The sequence below is a fragment of the Rhagoletis zephyria genome, unplaced genomic scaffold (assembly GCF_001687245.7).
Source record: "Rhagoletis zephyria isolate East Lansing unplaced genomic scaffold, Rhagoletis_zephyria_1.1 Rzeph_scaffold_00123, whole genome shotgun sequence".
Lineage (NCBI taxonomy): Eukaryota > Metazoa > Arthropoda > Insecta > Diptera > Tephritidae > Rhagoletis > Rhagoletis zephyria.
This window is the reverse complement of record NW_016157207.1, coordinates 89331-109052: the sequence shown is the minus strand read 5'-3', so window position 1 is coordinate 109052 and position 19722 is coordinate 89331. Positions and strand designations below refer to the sequence as shown.

Genomic DNA, 19722 nt, shown 5'->3' with positions numbered 1-19722 from the left:
TTTTTCAAGTTATTATTTTTTTGTACTTTTTTTTAAGAATTTGTTTAACCAAAATCATAAAAATCAGGGATTAAAGTTACATATGTATATACCAACTTTTAGAGGAATTCAATAAATTTGCGCCAAAAATTTCGAACTTTTTTCTCTGAATTTTTAGAACATTTTTGGGTACACGTTTTACTGCCCATTGAAAAATTTTCGTAGATTAAAATTTTTATTTTTTGCCACCGGACTTTTGTGCTTTTCCCTTTTTAATTTAACAATTGCCATTAGAATTGATTTTTAAATATTTTTTTTGAACAATCATAGTCTACAATTACATGCTTGTTATTTTTTTATTTTTTTTTTTGGTTTTTGGCCAAACTCAGGATAAAACAGAATATAAAGACAACTACGAAAAAGAAAAGTTTTAAAGTGCACACAAAATACTTTAACAAAATTCTACCAAAATGACAACAAATTTACCTTTTTACGAACCCAAATTTTTCCTACAAATTTTGGTAATAATTTCGCAAAGCGGCAATCCTGGTCACTTCGTTGGCAGAGTTTTGATGATTTTCGGCGGTGGGCGAGCGATTAATGGAAGAGGCGACGCATGCGAAGGATCGAGAGAGTAGGACGAAAATGAAGTGCGGGGTTTAGTTAGTAGGAGGTAGGTAAACAAGGCGCTTTCGACTCGTGGCTGGCGTCTGCAGATACATATGCATATACATATGTACATATGTATGTATGAAAGGGGGCATGAAATGTGAGTAGTGCGTGCTTCCGTGCATTCTCACCTCACTAAAATATGGCTCTTTGGGCTAAAAATAAATTTTGTCAGCTTTTTCCGCAGTTGTCTGGTATGTGTGCGCAATACTTGCGTGAAGTAGGCCACATTGGCGCGCTGATGTAAATATAACACGATGAAGTGTCACTAAGAGTCGCGAGCATGAAATATCATTTTTTTTCTCAGTTGTTGTTGCATTTTAAATATGCCACATTTATCTTGAATTGTTGGCGAATGACTGGCGCCTTTTGGCCGCAAAGTAAGCCCAGCGCCACCGATCGACCAACCAATTCGCCGGCAGACTTTCGGAGGGGCCAGGTGACAGCGTAGGTAGAAGGCAGGCAGCCTGCAGCTGCTAATTTGCTTCTTCGGCTAATCTTTTGAATATTTGACGCAGCTGCAACGGCAGTGGAAGTTCCGAGGATGCAAAGGTGCAGCTAATAGTAATATTTTTTTTTTTGTAGCCTACGCAGCCACAGTTTTCCCATTTCGCCATTTTCTTTTTTTTTTTACATACAAAGTAAGAACTTATACGTACTTTTTCTTTTACTTTTTATACAACTCTCACAGACTTCTTGTGGGTAACTAATTTTATTTATATCGCCCACAGTAGTGGGGATAATTTTCGATGTCATATGTTAAAGTGCGGTGAATTCCCCCTCCCCATCCATATCTCGCGCAAGTGAACAGAGTTAAGCAAGTTATGCGCATACATAATTAGAAAGAAAAAAATAAAAATAAAAAATTAGCTTTCTTGTGTTGTCCCCTTTCTCCATCGCTATTAAATAATAGATAGAGGCAATAGATTTGCTTAGGTAGCCCTTGACAGCTGCCCAGACAGTTACTAATTATTTGGTAGAGTGTATGGGGCCTGCATTACCATCGAGACCACAAAAGCTCACATTTGTCAGTTTGTTGAAAATCTCGTTGTGGGTTTTTACTTTAATATTTGGCCCGATATTTCAGCATGAAACGACGACAGCTGTTTATAGTTTACATTTTTCCGCTTCGGTCATGGCGTTTTCTTTGGAATGGGAAGTGGGCCGCTAAATGTTCAAAAGTCAGAGTAGCTCAGCATACTAAACGGAAAAGCGGAAAATAAGCAATTAATATGAAAAACTCTGCCAACCGTAAAACAATCTTACTCGGGCAAACTGTTGGAGTCCTTCCCCAAGCGCTAAGGCAAAATAAATCATGTGTCAATTTTCTTTTCCCTGCGCTCATATCCACTATCTATTGCAGCTTGGTAGCTTTTTATTATTTAGCAGCTTGGGTGAGTGAGCGCAACTTGCATTGTCGTCATTAAATTGCTGCTCGACGCGAGCAAGTTTTGCTTCGATGATTTACGGCTAGAACTTGAAGGCTGCTCACCACGTCGCCTGACACTGAGTTCCGTTTGAAGCCATTGCTTCAGCGCGGCGGTAGTTGTGCCTGTTGTGTGGTCGACGGACCGACGACCACCTACTCGCTGCAAATTAGTCAATTGCTACCTGCAGCAGTTGCTACAGCTAATTAGCGGGAATATTCATTACCTCTGCAGAGTTTCAAACAACAAGAAAAACATAATACGACAGTACTATTCTTTTGTGACCTTTGCCAGCTTGGAGTGAGATATGCGCACCAATGGGACTAGCCCGATTTTCGTGCAATTCTTTAAATGCCTGTCCTTGTAACAAACATACACACACACACACACACACTAGTATTTGTACTTTGCTGCGATCGGCGAGATCATCGACGTTTTATCTTCCTGCTGCTGTACTTAAAACTTGTTGCACAGTGTTCTAAAATGTTGTAATTTGAGGTTAAAAATAAACTTAAAAATACTTTGCTAGTCAGTTTGCAACCTCTCAACTGCGCTTTTTGGCGTGTATTGAACCAGATGGGGTTTATCAGCATTTTCAGCTTACGAGCATCCGTTCATTCAACCTCTCCTCCTTCCACCTATTCGTATGTTTACGTGGTTCGTTATTAAGTAGTGGAGTAAGGTGGCTGCGGCGGCGGCGGCGGCGGCGGATGTCTTTTCCTTTGCACATACACGCACACACACCTACTGTAGCGCGCCATCATCACCGGTGAATGCTTTGCGATTTATGTGGCTGTAACTTGGACTTGGGGCTCAGTTCTTGTTTATAGTTTGCTGGCTTGTTGGCCATCGCCGCTGCCGCTGCCACTGCTGTTGCTGTTGCAAGTTGAATGGCATTATTTCTAGCAGAAGCGGCTGCTGTTTGTTGTTGCTTAGCATCCCGCAGAGTGCAATGCGCGTGCGCGACCAAAAGTTGTCGGATTGCATTCCATTGCGAATGACAGCCAGCGACTTGATTTTATTGCTCTTGTGTTTGCTGTTCTTCTTGTTTGTGTTTCTGTTTCGGTTCTGGCTGATGCTGATGCTGATGCTGTGGCAGCGAGATTCTGTTGGAGCTGGGAACTTGCACGCCTCTCGGTTGGTTGCCTACCATCTCAGCTCTTCATGTGTGTGTGTGTGTGTGTGTGTGTGCCTGGGCAACTGTGTTGGAGAACGCCATAAATTGGCGCGAATTCTGTGGAGGGCATTCTCCCCACTTTGCAGTTATTTGAATTCGCCTACTCTCTGCAGCAACTCCAGCGCGGGCTTGCTTGATGGTATGCATGTATGTATGTAGTTCCAATTCGCTAAGGTGGTAAAAAAAAATTAGCAAAATATTTACAAAATTTCTGGCTTGGACGACGGGCGGGCGAGCGTGAATTTTTCCACTGGCTACGTACGCAAACTTTCTGTTGGTTGCCTTTGGCACTTATTTTCGCATAAGTCAAAATCGCAAAGTGCAAATGACCTCGATAAAGGCGGCGCTCCTTTTTTATTTTTTTTCTTTCTTTTTTCAACTGGCAATACGCAAGTAAATGGAAATAATGTAATACAAGCGACCGCGACCGACCGCTCAAAAAAAACTGCAATCGAAAAAGACATTCGCTTGCCTTGCCTGCCACCAGCATTTCCCTTTATAGGTTTCCCACTTTTGGCCTCTGGCGGACGGTCGTGCGATGCAAATATTTGCTGATTTTGTTTTGTATGCGCAAGCGGTTGCATCATTGGCCTTTTACCGTTGTACAGCCAGTCGCGCGTTTTCAGTTTTTTTTAATTAAAATTTGGCTTTTTGCGAGTTCTGTGTGCATTTCGTACATACATATGTATGCTTTTGTTTGTTTTGTTGGCGTGCACATTTATTTTTTACCCACAACAAGACATTTTTGACACTGATATCTGATGTTTGTATGTATGTATGTATGTATCTGGTGACATGCTGATGTGTAGATTTTTTGCTGCTATTGCAAGCCACGCGCCAACTCTGCATTCTAGCACTAGGCCAATGGCCTATATTTTCGCCTACTAGTTACAATGCGCGCCAGAGTCGCCGTCGTCAAGTGGCGTGGCGTAGCGTGGCGTGGCGGTCGGCGCTGGTTGACGTGCGCGCACTGATAGCTTGCAGCAGGAGCCATGCACGAAGGCTTTTCACGCGCTTTTCAGTTGTTCACAATTTGGCCTATCATCCCACCTGCGCTCGCCCGCGCTTCACATTTGCTTATCAACAACGGCTTGTTGTCATATACATATATGTATGTATGTGTGTAAATTTTGTTTTCTTAAACCAACACAGAGCTTTGGCTAACATACTAGGAGTTCAAGGTTGCCTGGTATAATCTGGTTTGTCGTTCATTAACCGCATCGCAGGCTGCCTGACTGACTGTTTGTTGACTGCTCGCTTCTGCAAGTTATCGTTGCTTGCACTTTGTGTGTACGTATGTATGTATGAGCGCTAGCGAACGCTACACACTCATAAAGCAGCTAGTCGGTTGGCCGGCCTGAAAAAGTCATGGCACCGCACCGCAACACATCCAACTTCTCCGTGTACACACAAAGAATATTAAAACCGCTCCCACATAATTTTGGTAGCGGTGGCGGCGGTGAGCAGGGTTGGCAGTTCGATGGAATTAAACTAAACGGCAAAGCCGCCGCCTTTTTTGCAAAAAAAAACAAATACACACGGAATAAAAAAAAAATGTTACTTAAATTTGGGGAAATATAAAAATAAAATTCAAAACAAATACCTACTTATAAAAAAAAAACCACAACAACAAAAGCGACCATAAAAAATGAGTGCAAAACAGCAAAAGCAAAATGCCAAAAAAGCGAAGAGTGCGAACCCTGACTGGCGGCGAGCTCCAGCAGTTTTCGAAATTAACGAAGCGTTGCTTTTGCGCTCTCAATTTTCGGTGTGGTGTTCTTCCGGAGATCGAGCTGATAGTGGTTAGCAAAAACTTTGTCGTCCAGCGGAGTAGTGCACAAAAGTAAGCAAAGGCTGCAAGCTGCCTACTGGGCAAGGGATTAAAACGCTGAAGCCGAACTCTGACTATGACTAGAGTTTAGGTATAAAAATTTGTATATAATTTTGAGAAATTAATTAAGTATTTATTAATTAATTAAATCCATTCCAAAATATCCCGAAACTATAAAAAGCTTACAAGAAATACATTTTATTAAAAAATTGCATAGATGCACCACGAATTCTTGTACACGCACACGCACACTCACACACATACTACACTCGCAGATGTCGTCATGCACTTTCGCCTGCTACATACATACATACATATGTACATATTGTTGTCCCCAACACAATTGAGTGACATTTCCGCTGAACGCATTCTTGGGCGATGACATGTTTCGCCACAACAACAAAGATGCGCGCATAGCAAACAGCAAGCAAGCAATGTACAATGTGATAGCACCGAATTAACAACAGCAAAACAAAAAAAAAACAATCAACTTAAATAAATAACAATTTCGCAGAAAAATTAACAATTGAAATTTTTGTTGCGCATCTTTTCGAGTTATTTTGTGTACAGATTTTGTGGGTGGGAGGCATTCAAAATAGTGAATATTTATTTGAAATTCTTTATATTCTGTGCTGTTTTTTTTTGTTTTTTTTTGCAGTCGTATACCGTTAATCGTTTTTCAAAGTCAAATTAAATACTAAAAAAACTAAGAAAAAAAAAAGCAAACAAATATGTAGAAGGGCTGCCAGGCGGACTTCACCAGTTGGAAGTACTTCAGCTGCAGCGGCTTTGAAACATTTCTGGCTCATCCACCGGTGTTCGGGCAGGCAGCCGAATCAATCGTCGGGCGCGTCGTCGTCGTCGGTTGTTGTTTACACAGCCTCAAATTCCCAGCAGAAACACAATTGGCAATCAGCGACGACGACACGGTCATCAACAACAACAACCACTCATGCGGCCTAGACACAACAAACAAACCGAAATAAACTAACATTCGGAATGCTTAAAAATAAACAGTATTTTTATTTATTTATCTGTCGCCTCGATGTCGTCGCTATTGACTGGGGCCAGTAGTATCTATACAATATTCAGATTTATTTTATCACTTGATTTTTTTTTTTATTTTATTATTATTTATTCTTATCTGCGCGAGCGAATCGGCGATCTGCTGTTGTTTATTGTGGTTGTGCAAAATGGCAAAAAATCAGTTAAACAATATTTTTTTTTTCNTTATTATTTATTCTTATCTGCGCGAGCGAATCAGCGATCTGCTGTTGTTTATTGTGGTTGAGCAAAATGGCAAAAAATCAGTTAAACAATATTTTTTTTTTCCTTTTTCTAATACAAATGCGCACACGGTGAGTGGTGTGATTTGGACAAGCTGACCCCCCCCCAAACGCATGAATCGCATGAGCTCTACACGTGTGCGCATTCATTGATTTCTCCGAGCGCTGCTGATATGGCGCTTAAACGCCTTGCGGGAAAGCAGCTTTGAGAGGTTGTATCCATTCATTGTCTTTTTTTTTGCGGCTCGGTTGCTATTTTTAGGCATTTCTTATTTCTTATCTGTCTTTACATATGTATGTCCGAAAATACTACATACATATACGCATATATGTCGCGCTCTGCTCTGTTAACTATATAGATTTTAAATATGTACATATGTTTGTATGTAAGTATGTATGTACATAGATATGCAGCTTCGTATGCAGTTACCCGCTGTGAATTCGCTTTGTTTGGTGCTTTCGTTTTTGCAAGCAGGTGCAAAAAAATAAAAACCATTCAACAATTGAATTAGCATTAAAAAGCAGGTGCAAAAAAATAAAAACCATTCAACAATTGAATTAGCATTAAAATACAGCGAATAACAAAATCAGGCGCAAACACTTCGCAGTAGCAGCAGCAAAGTAGCGAAACGGCAGCGCATTGATGAAATAGCGAGCGTTGTCAAGTGAAATATGCTAGAACCAACTGCATTGTCTTGCAAATACTGTATGTCGTGTATAAATAAGAAACAAAATATTTTATGGGCAAAGTCACAGCGATAAGCGAAGAAATGTCAGCTGGACAGGGGATCAAGAAATCAAGAATGCGATTATTGGGCGCAGCTAACACAACGCGCGTTGTGGTGGGCGACTGGCCAGATCGATCGGCGATCGTCGACTTTGTCAATTTGGCCACTTGGTTTCAGCTTTGGTTGTCGGTGGAGGCGGAGGCGGAGGCGCTCCGCTCTGCACCGCTTGCACACAAATGTACATATGTATGTATGCTTCAGTTGCAAAATCAAGTTTTCATCGCCTGCGCGTGTGTTTTAATTGCTAATTTTTATATTATAATTGCAGCTGTGTGTTTGAGCGCTCGCAAATTTCGCTAACGCCTTGTTTGTGTGTGAGTGTGTTGGTTGGTGTATACCCATAGAAATTGTCATAAAAATTCTTGGTCGGGGCAAATGCTATGCTGCCCGTGTCGACTTGTGGTTGCCGCATTGTTGCTGTAAAATTAGAAATGCACATTTTCGAAGTCGTAATTAAGTTTTGTGTGTTTGAGTTCGTTTTTTTTAATTTTTTATTTGCACCGCCATGTCTCTTTCGTCGGCACAGTGAGATTTGCATGAATTTTATTGTCGCACGCGCGTCCGAAATGGATTCCTGCAGCGGTCAATTTCGTTCAGTCATTTTTTCAGCAGCACGTTTTAATAATTTACAGTTAATACCTGTTAGTGTTTGTGTGGGTTTTTTTTTTTAATTATCTACCTGGAAACACAGCACATCAAACGCGCGCTGCAGCCCACTATGAATGTTTTCTTGTAGAGTTTAATTAAAGCACTCATAAGCGAGTGAAGCTAATGCGGCTCTCAGGCCTTACAGTCGCTGACTTTTAATGCATTTAAAAGTATTTAAAATTTCAAAATAATCTCACTTAAAAAACTATATTTTCGCCTATTGAGCACTTGACTAATAAACTCCTCCTTTACCTCTTTTCATTTCAGTTAAAGTATGCGAGAAGCGCCACATCCTGCGTNGTTTGTGTGGGTTTTTTTTTTTAATTATCTACCTGGAAACACAGCACATCAAACGCGCTGCAGCCCACTCTATGAATGTACATATAGGTACGTAGTTGCATAAGCATACGCATGCATACATACATATGTACAATTGTATGTATATATATATATGTACATGTAGAGCAGCTCGTTTTCTTGTACCGTTTAATTAAAGCACTCATAAGCGAGTGAAGCTAATGCGGCTCTCAGGCCATACAGTCGCTGACTTTTAATGCATTTACCCATTGAACATCGCCCAGCTACTTTATGATGCTGCTATGCATTGAAAAACGTACTTTAAAAATTTCTTGTATTTAAAATTTGAAAATAATCTCACTTAAAAAACTTTCTTTTCGCCTTTGGAGCACTTGACTAATAAACTCCTCCTTTACCTCTTTTCATTTCAGTTAAAGTATGCGAGAAGCGCCACATCCTGCGCGAGGACAAGCAGGAGTATGTGCGGCGTGAACGTGAAGCAATGCACATGATGACCAATGTGCCCGGCTTTGTGAATCTGTCGTGCACATTCCAGGACAGACGTTCGCTGTACTTTGTGATGACCTATGCCAAGAACGGCGATCTGTTGCCGTACATCAACAAGGTGGGCTCCTTCGATGTGGACTGCACACGCCACTATGTCGCCGAATTAGTATTAGCTTGCGAGCAAATGCACCGTCGCAATGTGGTGCATCGTGACCTGAAGCCTGAGAATATTCTATTGGATGAAGACATGCACACACTGATAGCCGATTTTGGTTCGGCAAAAATCTTCAAACCCGAAGAGCGTATTGCCGCTGCGGCTACGGTGACGGCGACGGCGACGGCGACGACGACGACGTCGCGCACCGGACGCCCACAGAATCGCAGTGATGAGGATGAAGATGAGGATGCCGAGGACACCAATGACACAGGCAGCGATGAGGATCGTGCGCACAGTGGGCGACCAGGGCGCTACTACAACCGCCGACGCAAGGGCAGCTTTGTGGGTACAGCGCAATATGTGTCGCCGGAAGTTTTACAAAATGGACCCATAACACCGGCTGCTGATCTCTGGGCGCTCGGCTGCATAGTCTATCAGATGATTTCCGGCCTACCGCCCTTCCGAGGCAGCAATGACTATGTCATATTCAAGGAAATTTTAGCCTGCGATCTAGATTTTCCCCAAGGTTTCGACAAAGATGCTGAGGATCTAGTCAGAAGTTTATTGAAAGTAAAGCCTGATGAGCGCTTGGGTGCACAAGACCGTGATGGCAGCTATGTGAGCCTCCGCTCACATCCGTTTTTCAACGGCATCGATTTCGTCACAGTGCGGCAGCAGACGCCGCCTCCGATATACCCATACTTGCCGGGCGTTTCGAAAGACGAGGACTTCCGCTCGCAATATTGTATGCCGGAAAACCTCGAACCAGGCTTGGACGACAAGCAGCTGACTCGTTTGCTCGGCATGGAATTGGGCACATCCCTTGGCAGTGGCGACTGCAAACAGAATGGCAGAGAGATTGAGAAAAAGACTGTAGTAAAAAGTGACTATGGAACGCCAACAATCGGCAATCACATGCATAGCTTATTAACATTTTGTTTTCTTAATGTAGATATTTACGACCTTTCGGATGCTGAGAAGCAAAAACGTTTGGAGCAACAAAAGTCTGACAAGTGGCATGTCTTCGCTGATAACGAAGTCATATTGAAGAGGGGCTACATAAACAAACGCAAAGGGCTGTTCGCACGCAAGCGCATGTTGCTGCTGACAACGGGCCCACGTCTGATCTACATCGATCCCGTGCAGATGGTGAAGAAAGGTGAAATACCATGGAGCGCCGAACTTCGCGTTGAGCCCAAGAACTTCAAAATCTTCTTTGTCCATACGGTAAGTGTTATTAACGTTATTTGCGCTTATATCGCATTTAAGTATGTAGTTCCAAACTACTAAAGCTGTGGTGTAGCCCAGTCTGTGCCTTTGACCAGAAATGCCATATCAGAAAGATCTGGCGTGAGCGGATCATCAAAAGCCAAGCTGGAAATGCAAGGCCAGCAGAATTGGAAGTGTGAAAGTAGTACACACCAAGCGAAGTTCATATACAAATGTAAATCCATTGTTTATTTATTATATTTACATACATATCGACGTGCGATAGTAGTATGCTGCTTTGTATTAAAAAAAGATTATCGCTTTTTGAGTTTATGAAAAAATTTGCTTTCGTTTGTGCATTCTTTTTATGAGCATTTAGTACGCTAAATTTAGCTCGTGAATTCATCCCAGTTTGTTCACCGCGTCGCCATCGCATATGCACACGCACACACATATGTACATACATATTTATGTGAGCACGTCGAAAGTGTACCCGGGTTGCTGCAGGCGTATCCGCAGCAAACTGGCGCCATGTCTCTCTAATTATTACGAAATGGTCCCACAAATGCTGCCACAATAGACACCGCCACAGTCACGTAACCTATCACTCATTTGCAATTTTCAACAATGAAATGTGAATTACATCACCGAGTGGCGGAGTACACACCTGTTGTAGTTTTGGTCAAAGAAAGAAAAATTCAAAAAATAGCGCAAAACGTTTATACACCTCGAAATAGAATATACATATATGTACGTCGGTTCAAACATTTGTCATTTTAATTTCGTTTTGCTTCAATTTTGCAACAAAACTATTAATTTTTGCGCATATATTAACATATGTATGATGAATGTATGCGTGGATGGCCGTACATATAGCGACTGTAATGAGCGTAAAGCTTAAGTGAACAGCCACAATAGAGTAGAGCAGTCAGCAAACGGCCTTGAATACGCGGAAATAGTTGGGCGTTTTTGTTCAATCCATGTGTGGTTTATTGAACTTGTAACTTTGCTGCCCAAAGTTCTTGTGTGTGTGCGCGTGTGGCCGATGACTAAGATCAAGGAAATTGGTCGTTATTCGCAATATTACTACCATATGACGGTCGCTCAACTTTTGCTATATTTAGCTCACTTCTCCTCCTTCTAATTACTTCTATTTATAGCATGCGAAAGCTGCTCGCACTGAGCAAACCATTCTACTACAACATTCTCTTAACTATTTTCCATTTTAGGTCAATTCATCATATAAATCACTTTAGCTGCTTGCTTATTCGTCAAAGCTTCAGTCGTCTATTTCCATTTATACATATGTACTTCTTCAATTTGGTATGCTTTGCATACAAAGCCATTGTATGCCCGTTTCGCAAACATACAGACACACCTTCTACATGGTTCGCAATTTCGTTTATGGTTGAGTCGTCATCAAATTATCAGATTATTCACAGCAATGGTGGTAAAATACCAAAATTTATTTACCTGTCCAATGACTTATGTAAAACGAAGAGTCCAAAAAATGTTGACTTGCAAATAAAATGAATTTTCTTCGCCCCTACGAAAGAGGCAACAACACCCAACAGAAAATCACTTATCACTGGAAGATGAAGAATTACCTCTTCCTTTTACTTGTCGCTTTTCATTGTACGAACCACTAAGAGGGTGGGGGGTGCGCGTTTGCATAATCGGGCCATTGCTGTAAGAATACACTCGTGCTCTATCTTATGATGCCTGCAGTAAAAGTACTATCGAAGCTGGACCTATTATAATTGTTTGACATTGAAAAATAACCGTTATATCATTCCTCAGCCACGCCAACATCTCTTGTTTTTTTTTTTTGTCCAATATTTTGTCTATGTTTTTTGTCGGTGTATTTTGGCCACTCGAATTACACAGTGCGGCATTGTCTGGTTTCATAATAAAAGAACGTCAAGTACAATAATAATACAAGTAAGCATTGCACATATTTCAGAATGCGATTTGTTTTTATGCAGAAAACTTTATTTGTGTTTGTGTTTGTGTTTTTAGTGTAGTGGCGGAAAAACAAACGTATCGCCTTTCACTCAGACACCGCCGCAATTGGGGAGTTAGTTAAAAGCGCTAAACGCCAGGTTTCGTAATTCCGCTTGCGCGTGTCAGTAACACGTTTCCGATACAAATGTTCACAAATATTGCTCCAAAGGGAGACATTAAAACATTTTGTTAATTTAGTTTTAGCTTTTACGCAAGCACAACAAGTTACACAATAATTTTTTCCATATCGGTACATAACTGTGTGTGCTTCTGTGCATAGAGTATATCATATACCGCGATATGTACATACATATATACCAATGCACACTCATGCATGCGCGAATCTTCAAATTTCGTTTTCGTATACATAATTCGCAAACATTTTGAAAATTTGCCAACAATGAAATAAATATTTAGTTTTCCGCAAATATGCCTCCTTCGCTCGTCGGTGGTGGCAATGACGCATTTTTCACGGGCAACATATGCCTTTTTGCCCTCGGACGGATGAGCCATGAAAAGCTGACGCCCGTGCAGGCAGCAAATAGGCGAATACGGTGTTGGGGGGGCGGGGTGCTTTTGGGTAGAAACTTTTGCTAGCGTGTGCAGCGTTGAGAATATTAAATTTCAGCTGATCCTCGCACACCCAGCACCACCTTCGCAGCCGCTGCAGTAGTTCGTCTCTAATAATGTCTTATGATGTATGAATGTATGTACATACGTGTGTGTAATTATTGCGGTCAGTGAATACATATATGGCGCTGACGTAGACGAGCGGGAATAGAATAGCATTAAAAGTGGGCGTGAATGTATTTACATGCCAACCAACGACGGCGACCAGCTGAGGTGGATGGGTGTGTGGGCACTGCACTACGGCTGTTCCGAGGCTTTATGTAGCTATGTCCATAATTTGTACTTATTTATGAACATACACATGTATGTACATAGTATACACGAGCTGTAGTATTATCGCAAATAAAATTTCGGTCTACTGGCATAGGTGTATCCATTATGCATACATACAAGTAGGTATGGGCATATGTACATATGTATGCATATAAGTATAAAATATTTGCTGAAATTAGTTTTGCAAATAGCTGCAATGACCAATTTTACGAGCGCTGCATGCGCTGTTGCTCGCTCGTAAACTTTGCTGGCGTTGACACGTGCGCCCACTTGCTCGAGTGGGAGGCACAGTGAGGTTTGGCGGGACTCCTCCGTCATTGTATCCGAGGTATACGAGCAATAAAATTTACTAAACTACGACTATGGAGAGTGTAGAAAATTTGTAAAGGCACGTGTATGAACTCAGTGTTTTTATGTTTTGTTTGTTTTTTTGCTTTTGTTTTTAATTATGTCAGCTTCAGTTGTTAAATCATTTGAAATTTGCAAATATGTATTAGCTCATTCTAAGTATTTGCCTATTATTTCAGTGTGATTAATATTTTATTTTTATTTTATTTTTTCAGCCCAACCGAACGTACTATTTGGACGATCCTGATGGCTATTCGCTCGAATGGGTCGATGCCATTGAAAGAATGCGAAAACTCACCTACCCAGACTGCGATAGCGCGGCGGCGGCGGCGGCGGCGGTGACAACAGCGACAGGCACCTCGCCGAAATCGTCACATCGAACAAACTCGCCAACACTCTTCAGCAATGCGAGCAGCACCTCCGGCGGCAGCAGCAGCAGCAGCGGCAACATGTTGACGGCAGCTATCGCCGCTGCAACAGGCCGAACGACGAAAACGGCGTCGAATTGAATGAAACGCCAGCCAGAAATCATACATCTACTGAAAACGCAACTAAAATTTTACAAAACTCCCAAAACGCCATTCAAATGCAAACAGAATTGCAGTTAAAGCCAAGGGGGCGGGCGGGCGGTCCACCACCGTCCGGTCGGTCGGTCCGTGGGCGTAGGCGCAGGGTAATGCAGCAGCCTGATAAGCAACTGAACAAATCGGCGTAGAAGGAGATATGCAGTAGTAGTATGCAAAAGCGAAGAAAAAGGAAGCAAGTTAAGTTGCTGTGTTCACATCTAAAAAATGTTTAGAACAAATTTAGTTGAAATCATCAAATATCTACATAAAATAAATATTAATTACATAAAAAAATAACAATATCAATTAAATTAATGTATAGTATATACAACTTAAAGAGCATAGCGAATAGCTGAATAGCAAAGCATAGTTGTAGCATGAAAACGAAAGGTTAAATCGCAGAATTAGTGGAAGAGAGCGAGCGGCAGAATGGGGGAGAAAAATAACGGAGGTCATAGCAGAAATTTAGTAAACAATTCTTAGCGATATTGTAGCAAATGCGAGTGCGATATGCAACGAATTGAGTTCAAATCAATTCATCAATTTGCATCGAGCAAAACGTAGCGTAGTGTACATATGTACATACAAGTAAATAAGTGAATGCGGGTGTGAAACGGTTGAAAAGTTGTAAATCGAATTATATATATTCAAGCAGAAATAAACAGATATATATATGAATATGCTATCTTAACGACACCGAAGCCAACTAATATTAATACAGACAAATTATTGCATGCAATCACAGAGTAAACAGTTTACAGCGGAAGTTGTCGACTTGGGCCGAAATCTGAAGTGTGGCACGGTCTGTGTGGCGCTTAATTTTTTCAAAGCGGACCTTAGTTTTCTGCTTTTCAATTTCACGAGATGCTGAATTCTCCGTTCTGTTTCGGTCGCTATATTACGACCAACGTGCGTGATGCTTTTTTTGTGTACTGTTTATGCTGTGATGCAAAAGATATAGATACAATACATATTTACAGCATTTTCAGCAAGCATTCATAGTGTGTGGGTGTGGCGGCGAGCACACTTGCAAACATACATACATGCATATACGAGAAGAAATGTAATTTAAATTAATGTAATTCTAATTGTAAACAAATGTGAATATTTTGTAGTTAGTCACAATTAAATGAATTATACACCAGCAGGGAGGAGATATGCAGACATGCAGATGTACGTATGTATGTACGTTCGTTCGTTCGTTCGTTCGTTCGTTCATAGAAAAAATGAGAGAGAAAACTATTAAGCTAAAACTATAAAACTAAAACTAAGCGTGCATACCATTAACGATGTTAGAAGCAGCTAGCAAAACATATGACACTAGGCAAAGCAAAACAAAGCAAAGCGAAAAGCAGCGCAATGTGCAATGCAACGTCAAGTAAACGCATCCATATGTACTACAATTTAATTAAAAACGTATATATAATAACTGTAATTATACCATATATTATACTATATATATATATATACATAAATGATCAAGCAAAAGAAAAAAGAGGGGGGAAAATAACAATTAACAAAAAACACTGCATACATGCAGGCGTATAAAGAGGCGTAAATGAAATGAAAATGTTGTAATTATTTATAAACAACAGTAATGAGATACATACATATGTTAACTGCAAAAATTATGATTACCCCAATTATTCATGCAACAATTCAATACTTATACATATATATGTACATACATCAGAACGAATGTTTACGGAAGAGACAACGGGGTAGTTGACTAACACACGCGGTGGGCCATTTGCCCCGTTGCTGCTGGGTGATTGTGCTGCTGCGCGAGGCAAGGAAGCGTGTTGTAACGCATAAGGTTTAGTTTCATCGGCCATTGTAAAAACTATTTAGCATTTAAGCTTGTAAAGAGACAACGTGCAATGATAGCCGGCTAGGTTGTCGACAAATAGATGGCGCGAAAGACGGCGATGATATATGTACATATGTTGATTGCGAAAGAAGCATGCCGTTAAGTTGTATGATGGGAATTGCTAGTACTAAATAATTGTAGTTGTACTAAGTAATTGTAAAGAGTTAGTTACACACACACACACACACACACACACGCGAAAGAAAATAATTAACATCCAATCTGCTGCGTGCGCGGGGGCACTCACGGCCGCTGGTCTAACCATCGTTTTTGTTGGGCGCCAGTGCGTGCGCGTGCATACAACATTTAGCTAAATTACAAAATAATTAACTAAGGAAATAAAACATAAAAAATAAAAACTATTTTTATGCGATTAGAATGAATTTTAAGCGTTGCAAATGTAGTGTGTTCATAGCTATAAGCTGTAAACTGTAAATTGTACATTGTTTTTATGCAAAAGCCACTGCTGCTAGCGCCCTGCGTGCATGCGTGACGTGAGGCAGAACCTGCATCTGCCCACACGCCCTATGGCGTCGCGCCAGCCCCCCCGCACACGCACGCCCCCTCGCACACAAACACACATACATATACACGCGTACGCCGCCGCCGTGTTCAAACTTAGTTTTGTGCTACCGATTTGATTTAGACTTTTGCCTTTGCATTTTCGTTTTTTTTTTTGTTTTCATGCGACAATTTGAACATACATACATGCATAGATGATATTTAAACATTCACAAACAGTTTAATGGTTTGTTCAATTTTAATGAGGAGAAGTTTAGTCGAATTTCATAGATCTTGTATATTCTTTTTGTTTTCTAGCGTTCTTCTTTTTCTTTGTTTACACTCTTGAACTTTTGCCCTAATAACGCAACGCATAAGACTTGAATCTAATTGTAGACAAAACAAAAAGCAACAACAAAACAAGTACTATATGGAAAGATAGCAAAACAAAACAGATAGCAAACAAAATGCAACTAAAATGTAACCAAGCAGAAACAAGAAACAACAACAACAGCAATAACAGAAATAACAAAGTAACTAAACTATTTGTAGAACAAAATTGACCTCCTAGTGGAAAAAAAGCAAAGCCAAGCAAGCAAAAGCTACTGAGATACCGTTGAAAATGATCTAAAAATCGTAAATTCTTTTTGTATTGCAGAAAAAAAAAACACACAGAAACAGAACGAAGATCAATTTCAGTTAATTTTTTTTTTTTAATTGATTTAATTTTGGGTTTTTTTGTACGACAAGAAAACAAAAAACAAATAAACCAAATTAACTAAATGATACTAGCAAAAATATGAAACTCGGATGTGTACGAAGCTGAAAGCATGAATATTTCGAAAGTTATTTTTCTAAAGAAATTAAACGAAAAAAAAAATGAAGAAAAACAAAAAGAAAATAATTTCTTGTAGTAAAGAATATATGTATGTAGTGAACAGCGCATTTCTTTTTGATTCATTTGTTTGTTTGTTTGTGTTCTGTTAAACTAGTAAAATCAAGGCGTATTTAACAAGGTGGTGTTGGCCGTATATAAGTAAAAAATTACACTAACAAATTATACGCTGATGTCCATACTGTCATTGGTATGAATTACAACAAACACATCATTTTGACGTAATGGCCTCCGCGGCGAAAAACTCAGCTGTCGCCCCAACACCACCTTGTTTAATACACCTTGAGTAAAATGTTTGTAAACTCAGTTTGGTTGCCGCTTTGTAAAAGCTTAAGTAATTTTGTTATGTATGTATATAAAATTAAGTGAAACGCTAAACGTTTCCGCACCTCCCTTTAAATTAAATCTAATCTAATTTGCCACCTCTTAGTTTTAACTAGCAAAAATATCTAGTTCTATGTGTAACAAACAGAAACAAGCTTATGATTTTGCTTCACAGAATCCATTTGCTATTTTTAAGGGTTTTGGGAAAAAGTGTTGAAATCTCTCTTTCGAAAAGCGAGTGACAAAAAATGTTAAAGCAAATAGTAAAAATTGAACATTTGTAATCTCAGCTGAATGCCGAGTGCAAATAAGTACATTCGTGAGTTTGTTGCTAGCGTGCGCCGATAAGTTTAACGTTAACCTTTTGTTTGTATGTATTATATTGAAAAATATGTGAAATGTAGAAACAGTGCAACTTTTGCAACAAAGTATAGGAACATTCATACATATATTTAATGTATATACACACACACACACACACACCATTTGTATGAATTTTTGTGAATCTGAATTTAGCGTTATGCTGTAAAAAATGTGCAGAGTTGAAATTAATCCTAGTTTATAGTGAAATTAAAAAGCAAAAACAAATGCAATCAATCAATAATTTATAGATTTTGCTTAGTTAGCAGCCGCTATATATGTATATTTTTTTTGTTTGTATTTTCTCCAACACTTTTTGTTGTTCTTTGTTTTTTTTCCGTTAATTTTTTAATATTATATGGATATTTAAATCGTAGTAAACTGCATTGCATACCACAAAAGCACGCAAAACATTTATTTGATTTTTCTCGATTGTCATCGTTCATGTTATCTTATATGCATAACTACAATCATACATACATACATACATACCTACATACCTGCATACATAAACATGAAAAATGAAAGAAATTAAAACAAATACATTAACCAATAATGAAATACATAAATACATACTACGCTGTAGTGTAACAAGTTAAGAGCGAGCGAATAAATAATTTCTTATTTAATTAAATTAATGCTTATAGATGAATTATTTGTAATTAATTTATGTTACTTTAATGAATTAATTTATATACAATACATACATATATTACTATACTGATTATTATTTACACCTAAGATAAATTTATGCAAAAATTATTTCAAAAAAAAAAAGAGCAAAACATAGTAAGAAAATATTAGTTTTTAAGTTAAATTATTTAAAAACAAAAAAAGAAGAAAGTTGAGAACCGAAATTCACAAAACAACAAAACCTTGAAATAATTTCAAAAATAAAAAGGAACCCCCAAAATAAATCTACTATTAAAATTATTGATTAAAATAAAAGTCGACTGTAAATTTACAAAAACAAAAACAAAACATATTTTTTTCAATTGGAAACCGGAAGAGCAGGCGTCGAGTGGGGGCTAGCTTGCAGTGTTGGTTTGTTTACCAGCTATGAAGATGAAGATAATGAATTTGGATTTGGAATTTCACTTGCCGAGGCGTCGGAAAATTTTACTTTGCTTTAATTTGTATGCACAGCTAGAAATTATTGATGAGTTGCTTGGGAAATGTAAAATTCAATGAAAGATTTTGGTTTTGTAGTTTATTGCACTTTTGATGCATTAACAAGTTATTATGTAGGTGTTTGTGCTCCTTGCGGGCGATCGTCACTGTATCAAAATTTGTACCAATTTTACGAAATCCCAATTGCTGCTTTTGTTGCTGGAATTGTGAATGGTTTTCTAAAAAGCATAAGCCACTGTTTGTAGAAGAAGATACCGATAAGAATCGGCCGTGTCGCCAATACCATGTGAGTGAGCAAAGACAGATTTCAGTGGTGAGCAAATTGAAATTGAATTAACTTATTATAATTGTAAGTATGTATGTATTTAATGCTGCAGTTTGCTATATGCAGACAAACATACGTACGTATGTGTTTTACACTCCGAATTCCGGATTAGAATCTCTTCAGTGTTCAGTGTTTAATTTTATACAGCACGAATGTTGATGTAAAACTGCAGTTCCGAAATACACAATACATTTGTACGTACATACATACATACATACATGTTGGAGGGTAAAGTCAGAGCGATATATATACAAGTTACGTCAAAATCACTGAAACCTATGCATGCCTACGTAAAAAGTATAGTAAGGATGAAAGTGGCAAGTCATTCGCGCGTACCATAACTTCCATAAAATAGTATGCGAGTGTTTACAATACATTGTACAAATAATACAACATATGTACATATGTATGTTTATTTTAGTGCAATTGAAATTGAGCAGATATTATAAATAAATAATTGTAAATGAACTAATTCTACTCGTAATAACAGAGAGACAAGCACACGCTTACATACATACAT

The 19722-nt window shown here is 39.2% G+C and overlaps 1 protein-coding gene across 4 annotated transcripts in view; it reads left to right on the top strand.

Annotated features, from left to right (window-relative positions):
* Pdk1 (Phosphoinositide-dependent kinase 1) overlaps positions 1 to 17077 on the top strand; it is a 44210-nt gene extending 27133 nt beyond the window's left edge. For 3 of the 4 annotated variants that reach the window (XM_017635777.1, XM_017635794.1, XM_017635801.1), the window contains exons 4-5: positions 8534 to 9993; positions 13446 to 17077. In XM_017635777.1, coding sequence (XP_017491266.1) covers positions 8534 to 9993; positions 13446 to 13739 — 1754 coding nt within the window. In that variant the 3' untranslated portion in view covers positions 13740 to 17077. The remainder of the gene's footprint in view (positions 1 to 8533; positions 9994 to 13445) is intronic. The other variant, XM_017635785.1, reaches the window with a different exon arrangement.
* The last annotated feature ends 2645 nt before the right edge of the window (positions 17078 to 19722 follow it).